Below are 12,640 nucleotides of genomic sequence, written 5' to 3'. Positions count from 1 at the left end.
AGATATAATTTGTAATCAAGGACTACCTGTTGATATCGAGAAGTAATCCCTCCAGAGATTTCCCTTGCAATAGCTTCTGTAAGGACAGTGCTTCCATTTATAGACTCCTCAAGTGCTTTCCTCCTGGAGCTTAGCTCTTTCAGTTGCTCCAATGTATCAGAATCATGTGCATGGTATGCTCCTTCAAATAAAACCTGCCAGAATAAATTGCACATGATGCATCTGCAGATTTGAGATCAACCATTCCAAACCATGGATATCCATCAACATTGATAGGCATTATACATTATTCACTAAAAGTTGAATATTCATTAATATAACTATGTCACATAGGTGCGGGTGTGGATACGGGTGCGGGTGCGGGTGCGGGTGCGGGTGCGGGTGCGGGTGCGGCGATGCGGCACTTTAAATAAACTTGGGTGTGGGGGTTGCAGGGAGGGTATATATCTTTGACACTTCTGTGTGTTTTCCATGATACAGCCCCGATTTCAAGGTAAAGCAGGAAAGCAACCAAAAGCTTCTATGCCAACATAAAAGTCAGATACTAAGCAATGGCATTAGATTGCGATGAGAATTGTCACAATTCCTACCGTTTAATTCATGATCCTCCAATTACTTGTACATGATTATTCTATAATGTCATCAGTGTCAGTGTTACCAGAATTCCGAACTATCTAAAACCACGCACATCAAAGAGTATAGATACAATCACAAGGATTATTTATTTGATAAAGGAACCATGGGGCATGTGAATAATCAAGCTTCGCACACCTTGACAGATCAGAGAGTGGTGAATTTGAATTCAAGACTTATATCTAGCATACGAAATATCCAACTGGTCACAATCTTTTAAAGCATTAAAATCAGGTAAAGTAGTAGGGGCCATGCTCTTATCTATACCTGTTGCTACAACTATGTTTCGAATTATGGATCGGTGTTGGTCATCACCCGTCTCACAATAGGTCGATGTACTTCACAGGATGTCTGAGGAGATTCTCAACACCTCGTTACTACCCTTTACCGCATTGTCCACAAGCAGCCATTTTTGCCCCAAAAAGGAATGAACAGCGCAAATTTCCTGCTTCTATCATACACTCAGAAGGTTGTAATTTATACATTGGAACAATCTGTGCCTTTTGCATCATAATGGATCAAATTACATCGATGTTTTTTATTTACTAAACAATAAAAAAATATGATATGAAAAGGAACAAGAAGTAAGCAATGAAATCATCAACATCAGCAGTGTATCCACATCCATCTCAACACATGAATCAAGGGAAAAGTAAAAAAAAACATCCACAATAGACCAATTATTAACCACATAAAATATACGACCACAAAACCACAAATTCCACTGACTTTACACTGAAGTATAGTAGAAACCTTGAAATTTCGGGCTACCCATCTCTTAATTACAACGAATTCACTAACTATTATAAAAAGGAACACATAACTCATAGCAAACCAACACACCCCAATAAAAGTACAGCCTATGCAAACCATATTGGGAAAACAATTCACATAAAAATTTTAATTATGAGGGCAAAGATAACATCACCTTCTTAGTCTTGAGTTTCGAAGGGTCATGGAATGGCAGCAACATCTTTGATCGAAAACAAAAGAAAACAAAAGAAAACCCACAAAACAAATCGATCCCCAAGATGGAGAAACACGCCCAACAGCAAGAGTTTAGGAGTCTGATAGGAGCTCTGAAGAATCCTCAAAGATGATGGTGGTGGTGGCTTCTTGTTGTGCTTTCCTCTGCTGCTGCTGCTCGTACTCGAGCACCCTCTCCATCATCTTCTGCTTGTATCGAGTCTCTAGTCGGTTCTTGACATAGAAACCCAGAGCGCCGCCGACGAGGGTGCCCGAGATGATTCTGATGTAGGCCCACCCTTTGGACGACCCCATTCCTCCTTCCCAACCACGGAAACGACCATGCGTATCTCTCTCCCTGATGGGTTGGCTTGATCGGGTGATGAGTTTTGTTGTCCTGTCAACGGGATCAGGCGTTGAGTTTTTTTAACCTTTCAATAAATAAATAAATAAATATATATATATATATATATATATATATATATATATATATTGTGACAGAAATGGCTTTTTAAGGGTCGGTCGGGTTTGGGAATATTTGACTCCCGAATGAGAAGTATTGTCTTTGTCGTTAAGCAAAATTGGCTCATGCACCAACCTGACGTGTGTTAGCTTCTTTCTCGCTAAGTACGATTTCTTTGAATCGCTCTATTTGGATCGTCGCTCCCACATCAGACGCTACGCTTCTCTGTTGCGTCGGTCATGGATCAAAGCATGGTCGGTCATCATTTTCAATGAGGGTGACCCTAATCTTTTAGCCCAGTTTTTTCGTCGGGCTATTGCGTCCAGCAAAACTTTTCGCATCAAATCTTGTTACCTTTTCCTCCTTTCTCCTGGTGTCGATTGGATCTTTGGGAACCTTATTTGGGTTTGGGGTCATATTCTTCGTTCACGGTTCCTCGCATAGCTAATTATGTATGATCGGGTTCAGACAGACTGTCTTCTAAAACGTATCGGCTTTCATCTTTCAAGTAGGTGTATTACGTGCAAGACGGGTCAAGAATCCACTTATCATTTGTTCTGGGTTTGTCCCATCTTTGAGGACCTTTTCAAGCATACCTGAAACGAGTCTGCCATCAATGTGCGTCAGGAGTCTTTCACTCTTGATCTTGTGGAGCCCAGAACCTATTCGCAATTGCAACTGATGGTAGCTTATCTGGAGAACATGGCTTCTCTCTTTCTGGTGGGTTGCCTGGATGACTCGCAATAATGCCATCTTTCGGGAATACACAGTTGTTTTCCATAAACTGGCGCATTGCATTTTAGCATACGTGCATACTATTTTGTGGTTCTCGTTCTCTAACCTTCAGTGCTTTCTGTCGTTCTGGATGCCTCTTGGCCCGGGCTGAATCTTTCGTGTTTTCGTTTAGTTTTCTTGTATTTCTGGTTTTGTTCTTGCTCTTGAACTTCAGGCCTGTTTTCTGCTTTGGTCTTTGGGCTTAATGTTTGTTGACCCTTCGTTAACGTTGATGCTCTCTCTCTCTCTCTCTATCTATATATATATATATATACCTATATATATATATATATATATATATATATATATATATATATATATATATATATATATATATAGAGGTTGGCTCGATGGGGTGTTGAGTTTTTCCTTGACTTGGAATAAGGCTGGTAAACAAGCCAAGCTGCTCGTAGCTCGGCTTGGCTGGTAAAATGCTAGTTTAAACTCGTACAAATAGGATCGGGATGCTAAACATAAACAATAGTTACTCATTCAGTTTGACTCGTGTCATCTTAATTAGTAAAAATATATATTTTCAGCATTTTATATCATATAACTTATGTAAAACATATGATTGAATTATTTGGTTTACAAAAATAGGTTTTGTGATAAACTCTTATTACTTCAGCTATGAAACAAAGCATTTCCTCTGTAATTTTATTTTTTTCAGCTCTAAAACAATGTTTTCTTTTTTCTGTAAACAAGCCAACTCGAAAGCTAGTTTAACTCAAGCTCATTATAAGCTCAAACTCAGCTTGGTTTGCCACAAGAATAAGGCAAGCTTGGAATACTTCAAACTTGACTCATTCATCAGCTCTAACTTGGAGAGAGAGAGAGAGAAAGAGTTGGATCCAACCTAATTAGGAGTGTCAATGAATTGGGTTTGACCTGGACCCAACTTGTACCAAACCCTACAGGGTCAGGATGTTTGGTGATAAACACTGAGGCCCGATCAGAATTTAGGTTAGACTCAAAGGGTTCGATTAATATATGGAGTTGGATATGGTTTGTGAAATTTCATACCAGACTTGGTCCCGACCTGAGTTCAGATCAGTAAATTTTTAATGTAAAAAAACTTAAAATAATATTATCTTACCAAGTATGTCCGGCTCTAGCTCGTGTAAGACCCGGGTCTGGTTTTTTTAAGGTAAGTCCATTTGGACCTGGGCCTTGACTTGGTACCAGCATCTCAAAGCAAATCTGGGTTTAGTCCCACTCGGGTCCCAACCGAACCCCACCAGTTGACATCCCTAATCTTAATCATATTAGACTAAAGCCATGCCAATTGAACCAATCAGGTTGAGTCCAGTTGCCTTTAAAAGGGAGAGTCAGTGTGAGTATACATGCTTTTTTAGGATAATTGGGAAAACCGCCTCGCTCACTAAATTCATTGGCATAAAACGTATAGCCCTCCCTGCTCATCAAGTATACCCAATTTCGAACTTGCAACGAAGGATGTAAACTCCTGACTTTCGAACTTGAGAGTCCCATAAACTTTGATGGCATTCATCACTCACCCCAATTAGATGAGTGAATTTAAGACCTATCGAATTAACCAATTAGGTTCACCCTAGCAGACTCGCAATTAGGGGTGGCAATCGTGTCGGGTTGGCGGGTCAGCATACCTCAACCTGAACCCGACCCGTTTATTAAACGGGTCGGCTGTGGCAAACACGAACCCGATCCGTTTAATAAACGGGTAACCCGACACGACCCGCCAACCCATTTAATAAATGGGTTGGGTCGGGTAAATGGGTTCGCGGGTCAGGTTGGCGGGTCGGGTTGGCAGATTGGCGGGTCGGGTTGGCAGGTTGACGGGTCGGGTTGGCAGACGGGTTGGCGGGTTGACCCACCTGCCTAACCCATTTATTAAACGGGTCAGCCGGGTTGGTGGGTTGGCATACCCCTAACACGAACCCGACCCGTTTAATAAACAGGTTAGGTGGGTCGACCCATTTATTAAACGGGTTCATTTTTTCCAAACCCGAACCCGCCTAAGAGGCGGGTTGTGTCAGGTTTTGCCACCCCTACTCACAATTGCCTTGAGAGAGAGAGAGAGAGACAGAAGCTCTCCTTCCAACTGTTAACTGAGCCACTTTGGCCAGTTGACAAGCCAACTTGTTCCAAAATTTGAGAACAAAATCGACTATATATCATTATCTGTCAAAAGTAAGGAGCAAAATTAGTGACTGGGTTGGGAACTACACACCACCTCTCCCTTCAAGCCTCTGGTTGGTTAACCACCCCAGATCTTTTCTAGAAGTTTTATGACTACCATCGAGTTCGGTTCCACTATCATTGCTAATCTGAGCTTACAAATTTCACTGTCTTGCAAGCAACATGAACTGTATGAAAGCTTTCAAGTTGGATAATCTTGGGAGAATTCCTCTTGTTGCCAAAGAAGATCTTGTTCCTCTGGCTCCATGTTCTCTATATTAGAATCTGAAAACTGAGTAGCCATCTTCTTCTAATTAGCTTATTCTTAAACTTGTGACTGCCCCCTCAATTTTAAAGCCACTTCCTCTGTTGGTGCTCTTCTTCTCCCATTGATTCTCATAACTTACACATATACGTTTGATTATAGGGCAGTTGAACAACAGATGGCTAAGATCCTCCTCAGCTAGTACCTATGGAGTTTTACAGTATAGACAATATGGGACGCCTCTCAGCCCATAACAATACATCCACAATATTGTAACTATGATTCTTTTTTTTATCAATGAACTGGCAGGGTTCTGCCTAACCCTTGCTTGACTTTCAAAAAAAAAAATACATCCACAATGTTGTGATGGTTTCCTCACGCTAAATTAAAAAAAAAATCAATTTGGGTTTTGCTTTGACTGGATTGCAGCTATTGGATCGATGTGAGATTTTGAATCCGACCCTATATCATTGCATGGTTACCTGACAAAGAATCTAGTTCGTTGGGTTTCTATTGGGCATTTTGAGGTTACCAAACTACCATGACTAAGTGTACGCATAACAACCAGTGCTCTGCGTGGTCGGTAGGAGCTGTCAGTGCACTGTCTCCTTGTGGTGGGACATTGCAGGTTCAAAACCCAGTGGTACGTTGAATAACTGGTGGGGGTCAGCTTAACCCCAGATTGCCTTTCAAATAAAAATAAAAGTGTAAGCATGCATTTTTTCAACCCAACATAATGAAACTATATCAAAAGACGCCAATCAATCCAACCTAATTGTGAGTGTGAATTGCCAAAATTCTTATCTAAAAGCTAAAGATCAGGGAAACCAACCTCCAAATAAGGCATTGATTTCAACTTTTCAACCCAATATGTATTCTGAAATCAAGTTAAATATTAGTGTTTCTGTTTTGCAACAACATTGGGACTATGGCCACAAGGGTTCCACTCATTAGGGGGAGCAGGTCCAGTGTTCTGGGGTGTTCTGCCCAGGAGTACCCCCACAATTAAGGACGGAGTCTCAGTGTACTGTCACCCTATTAAAAGGGTCCCGAACATAACCACACCTTCTCATTAGAAGTTTATGTGAACATTACCAAGTTGACAGGACAACACAAGTTTTAAATCCATGGAGGAGCTCCTTTGTCATAAGGTCAAAGTTAGGTCTACTCTTCCGTTGGTAGGGGGTGAGGGGAAGGAGTGGGTTTGGAATGTTTGGACTATTTAAATGCATAAGACACCTCAATTTACGAGAGACTAGCATGCAATGTTTCAAGAGAGACATAGGGGGTCACGCCCAACCCAGTGAGATGCCAGGTGCTGTTAGGGTGGCCCACAGGGGTTTAGGGGTGACTCAGAGTTTTATAGATTTTGAATGAGTTAAGTTCAGATCTTAACCTAAGTTTTGAATCCAATGTTGATTTGGATCTCATGTTTGGATATAAATCTTTAATTTAAGCTTTGAATTTAGATTCTTTTTTGGTTTCAGGATCCAACCTAACTGGGTTTGAATTCAGATCGAGAGTTGTGGATCCGGATAACTTGGATTTGGACTCCAGGTAGGGCACCACCTGGGTGGGGATCCACTTTGCTTTTTCTAAAAGACATTTAATTAAACAAATTAGAAGGTTCTGGAGAGGGTGAGACATCCCCTTCTAGTGGACCTTATGTTAGTTAAGTGTGATAGAGTTTTATTTCAAGTATGCCTCTTAAGAGTCAATAGTATATTTAAACTCTTATAGAAGAAGAGGTTAATTGAGGTTAAGAGTTCTTAGAAGAGGCTTCTAGGTGGGTCAACCCACTTAGTGGGGCCCACCTAGAGGTTAGAAGAGATATAGTTCTATCATATGTTAAAAGACCCATAAGAGGGAATAACCCCTATGATGGGCTTTTTAAGCTCATCTTCCCAAGGTCCTTTGTCACAAGGTCAAAGTTTGGTCTACTCTTCGGTTGGCGGGGGGGAAGGAGTGGATTTGGAATGTTTGAACTATTTAAATGCAAAAGACACCTCAATTTATGAGAGACTACCATGCAATTGGATACATTCTCTTGTTCACGCCAATCAATCTTGTCATACTTATGGAACATCTCAAGTGCCAGCATGCTCACCTTCCCTGCAGTCCTCCTTGGGTGACATCACCTTGCCGGCAATCCTCCTTGGATGTCATCTTAACCCTATACTTTGACTTCCCTTCCACCTTTGGTGTTCGATGGACCCCTTCTCTTTCTAACCCATGGCCAAGAACTCTAATATGGATGGACCCACAACACCTGGACCCAAACTTCATAGAGTTGTGGTCCAAGAGCAGTCGAACCCCAACCTTAAAATTACCTTGAACCCTCTCAACAACGCTGGTAGGTCATGATGTTATACCTTAGCATAAAATCCAAGCTCAAACACATCACTGAAAAAAAACTAAAACTAGACATTAATGATTCTTCATATAAAGAATAGGAGTCCAACAATCACTTAGTTATGTCATAGCTCTTAAACTCTTAGGAACCATGGATATTCGAATGATTCCTTTTCTTGGACACCCCTATGACCATTTAGATGGCTGCCAAGGAAGTCTACAACAAACAATACAATATTGCTTGCATGTATTTATAACGATTCCAAATTCTTTTTTCAAAAATCTTTGAATTTTCTTTTTTAAAGGTGAATGTTGTAAGGTCTTATTGATGGTTCTGTTTCAATCAGACTAAGCACTAGGAGGTTTGCCTAAGTGCAAGCCCGAGTGTATATTAGCCCATTAAAATTAAGTTTGAAAAGAAGACAACCAAGAACAAGAAACATTTGTCAAAAATAAAAATACATCTTTTTATAAAAGCATAAATACATCCAACGGATCTACGACACATCACAGATTCAGAACCCAAGTTTCACAAACAAACCATCCATTTAAAAGTACTTTTTGAAATGAAATAGTTCAAATCATAATTAAAACTTAAACTTTAAATTTAGTTCACAAGTTTTTATTCAAATCCTATAGCCTTTAGAAACAATAAACCATCCATAATTCATAAATTTGTTCTCTTTAGAATACATAATTCACTCCGCTTAGTTAAGTTTGAGCTTCAACATCTAAAAATATTAAACAATGGGTGAGAACCACAGTTCTCGTATGAAACTTCACATTATCCAATAGTAAGGAATAAAGTATAAATCTAGCAAACATTAACCTTAGAAAACAAGAAGGCACATAAAACAATTTCAATATGTTACAAACTCACATGATACATAAACTAATGCATACATGATTCATGAATTAATGCAAATGAAGTAGCCTTTATCTCCTTATTGACACCTGCTTTTGAATGCATAAACATGTTTAATGCAAGCCATTTAAGTTTTTCTGATGACTTAGTTGTGGGTATTGTTCACAATAAAACTCAAAAGCACAAGGCAGTTTTCAGTTGTATCTTAATCACACATATATAATTGTACTTTATTAACTAGGTCTTGAACATGTCACTCGATCGACATCTTCACCCTAAGCTGAAACATCAAGAATCTTCACCCAATGTTGGGATGACAAAGAACATCTTCACCCTAGGTTACCACTTTTTTGGTATACCAATATGCTAACAATTAAAGTCATCATCACCATCTTTAGGCAAAATGGTGAAAATGTACCTTACTATCGTGGTTGAAAACACGAATCTTCATATTGAGTTCTTAAAAAAAACAATATCATGAAGTTTCAATACCACGTTGTCCCCCACGACAACCATCAAAGGATCCCATCATTATCAGACGGCGACCAATGAGAAAAATTACTACACTATTTAGGTATTTTTTATCTCTTAAATTTTTATATATTTTTTCTACAAGAACAAATTGGATACGCAACATCCATAATATGCACATCATTATACACCATCCGATTGGGCTACCTCCTCACTCGGATACAGCAGTGTACTCATTGTATGCCAACAAGTGCACTTAATTATATGCATCATAACAACAATTTAAGCAATGCATTCACATGATTTTTACACAAATAATGCATTAGAATACCACCTCAATAGCCCCTCACTCGGATACAACAGTGTACTCATTGTATGACAACAAGTGTAATTAATCATATACGTCATAACGATAATTTAAGCAATTCATTCACATAATTTTCATACAAATAATGCACTAGCATACAACCTCAATAGGCTCACATGTGGCTCACCAACATGCCACATATCATATCATCATATTGCACATTAGCACATCTTGCTTCATTTTATAACATTATGACAGAAATTTATATCATAGCATTCAAAAGATATTCATCAATGATGGCACAAGTCTACAACCCCAATAGGCTCACATATTGTACATCAAAAGGTCATGTGTTCATCTGGTTCATAGAACCAAAGTCATATTCATCTAGTTCACTTATGGAATATGATATGCAATCAAACACAAATTGTCAATTCAAAACTTTTATAATATAATTTACTTGTTATTGTAAATTATGTCATACAATGATTTAAGTTCTGATATTTTAAGAGAAGATACTTAAACATGTTACATGCACGTAGGAAAACACTCAAACCTAAACTCATTTCAAATTAAGAATTAAAAATTTTGTAAGCAGATATTGTTTTCTGTTCGTAGAACAGTTTCACCCAATTCTGGTTTTCTAATTAAAAATCAACCATAAAGTATACACAATGAAGTCAATATTGGGATTTATACTATAGGTGGCTTAATATGTCTGATTCAAGTCCCCCAAAACCTAGAATTAAATTCAATTTCAGTAGAGAACTAAAAATCATATAATATATGTTGTTTATGTTATTTGATAAAAACAAGTTCCACAAAATCATAATTTCTGAAGCAACTTTCATAAATCGGCCTTCAAGATTTTTATCTTGTGTTCTTTCATATCTAAACTAACACACATAAAAATCTTAGTCATAAATCTTAAATATTTTAGAAGATATAATTTTTACAAAAATATGTAGTCTCTGCAAGCTCCTGTTAGGATAAGATTCATGTGTCAACTTATAGAGGGCATATCTCTCAAATCAAGACTCATCTGAGTATGAGATTTTTACTGAGATTGTTTTCATATATCTGAAACATCCTCATAATTTTATAGGATTTAAGGGTTCATAGTTTGAAAGAACGAGGATTTTTATCATGACCGATCGGATCAAAATACATAAAACAATATGCAATATTCAAGAAATAAATAAAAACTTTATTATTTTCATTAAAAATAAAAAAAATGCATCCAACGATTTTGATCTATCAAGAGTGCATTAGATTCATGCTTTGGCACATTTGATCATGTTGTAATCACAAATTTGAATATGTAACATGAATTTAAAACCCTAATTTGATCATTTTTTAACAGAAAACAAGATCTATCGCTCCTAAGAATTAAAACAATTTATACAAAAGCAAATCATAGTTTTAAAATTAATCCAACCTAGATCAAATTTGATGAACCTATACTAAATCTCATATATGCTGAAAATTTGTAAAATCTTATACCTTGATACTGTTACGAATAATAAAAACTATGCACACACAAACTAAGATCAAATTGCAATGTAGCACTCTCAAAACATTGTCAGAACACGAAAGAGATCAAAAATCCCTTTTTTAAAGCAAGTGGTTATTGTCCAAGGCCAACAGATGTATCAGACCCATCACAAAAAAAAAAATTATGAGTATGATTGGATCTTATGACCGATCACTAAAAAATATGAAGAAAAATATCTTACTTAGGCCACCAAGAGCTCAACTAGGGTTGGTCTCTCTCTCTCTCTCTCTCTCTCTCTCTCTCTCTCTCTCTCTCTCTCTCTCTCTCTCTCTCTCTCTTCTAAAAACATGAATGGGTTCTAATAAGGAGGCTCAACCTAGTTTTATACAGGGTTGGATTTCCTATTAAAACCCAATCTCTCTCTAAAGGGTTCTCTCTTGGATTCAGGTCTCCTAAAGAAATTTACTTGACTCTGATAACTGTTTATTTAATTGAACTTTAATATGAACCATTTGATTATTAAATGAATGATTTAGATTAGTTTGTGGTTTGTTAATGTTATTTTAAATACCTATAATTTGCTCGGAATGTTTAACCATTTTCAAAATAATGTTTTCATTATGAATTTTAAAATAACTATGATTTTAAAATAAAAAGGTTTTATCACTTGAACGTCTTTTCTCGAATTTAATTTTAGAAAGCTATTAAATGCTGGTGTTTGTGCATACTGACTTCTTAAAGCCGATTCAATAAGGCAATGTCATAGATGACACCTCGTATTAAAAAAAAATCTATTGGCAGAACCACATGTTAAAATTTTTGGAACATTACAAGGATCCTCATGTTCTATATATTGGTTTTCTCTGTGTTCTATCATCATGAAAAATAAACATATCCTGAGCTAAGCCTTCCACGTTAAAGTCCCCCTACTCCCCCCCCCCCCCTCCCTCTCTTTTATGGGGTGGTTTCTTACCTGCACCACTCTGGTAAACCATCTTATTTTAATCCATCATGTTAGAAGAAATTGGATCTGCTAACAACCAATGCTGATTGGTCAAATCTTTAATTTGATGAGTTGTGGGAGGATTGACAAGGGCTTATGCATGTAGCCAAGGGTGGGCAACGTGCTCGATACCCGACGAGTTCTTGAATACCGAGTCTAAAATGGGTCAATGTGTTGACTGTCATTGCAGCTTAAGCCTGATAAAAATCAGGGTGGACCTAACCTAACTAGTAAATGGGCTAGGCCTGGGTAGGGCCAAAACATGACTACAATGAAGCTTTTGATTAACCTGATCAGTTGATTCGATGACCCTAAAAGTCTCTAATGGACCCACTAGACCTAGCCCGATAACTATGGGGCCCACTCTGAACCTGATAAGAGTTGGGCCAAGCTTCGGGTTGCCTGAGTCTGGGTTGGGCCTCGGAAAGGACCAGCCCAGCCCAACCTGATGCGCACACCCTTACATGTAGGCCTAGAAACAAAGTCCTCCCTCCTTCCAATAGCATTTTCAAGGGATATACATAGTGATTGTGGAGGATTGCAAATGTGCTATCTGACTTATAGCCAACACAATATTCCCAACTAGGTGACATTAAGTCCAGCATTTGTTTAGGTTTTTGGCTTTAGTGAGTTCCATCCACTTATAGGAAGTATTTCACAAATGCTACCCAACACAACCATTCCTACAGGGTCCTACTCACATAAGACTTTAGGCAAATGTGGGACATTAAGTCCAGCATTTGTATGGCCCACATTTGCAATGCCATACAAAGTAGAGTAGAGATATATATGCACATAAAGACCATGCTAGAGATATACATTATTATAAGACCATGGGTTTCAGGCATATCAGGTCCCAAGAGATGTGAGGGAGCAACTTGTGGTGGGC

General features: G+C 38.2%; 2 protein-coding genes across 2 annotated transcripts in view; both read right to left on the bottom strand.

The window, feature by feature from the left end:
- Positions 1-1,959, bottom strand: part of LOC149815710 (uncharacterized) — a 34,144-nt gene extending 32,185 nt beyond the window's left edge. Inside the window, exons 1-2 of the mRNA XM_089989642.1 lie at positions 1,562-1,959; positions 27-194 (exon numbers count right to left, since the gene is read on the bottom strand). Of these exons, the coding sequence (XP_089845768.1) occupies positions 27-194; positions 1,562-1,606 (213 nt within the window). The 5' untranslated portion in view covers positions 1,607-1,959. The remainder of the gene's footprint in view (positions 1-26; positions 195-1,561) is intronic.
- LOC149815711 (ATP-dependent helicase/nuclease subunit) lies at positions 1,693-1,914 on the bottom strand. Its single transcript, XM_089989643.1, has one exon. The coding sequence runs from the start codon at positions 1,912-1,914 to the stop codon at positions 1,693-1,695; it is 222 nt and encodes a 73-aa protein (XP_089845769.1).
- Positions 1,960-12,640: the final 10,681 nt, after the last annotated feature.

Source organism: Nuphar pumila, chromosome 15 (genome assembly GCF_984573655.1).
Source record: "Nuphar pumila chromosome 15, dmNupPumi1.hap1.1, whole genome shotgun sequence".
In the NCBI taxonomy this organism is placed as follows: Eukaryota; Viridiplantae; Streptophyta; class Magnoliopsida; order Nymphaeales; family Nymphaeaceae; genus Nuphar; species Nuphar pumila.
The sequence above is the reverse complement of the archived record's forward strand: the minus strand, read 5'-3'. Positions and strand labels throughout refer to the sequence as shown.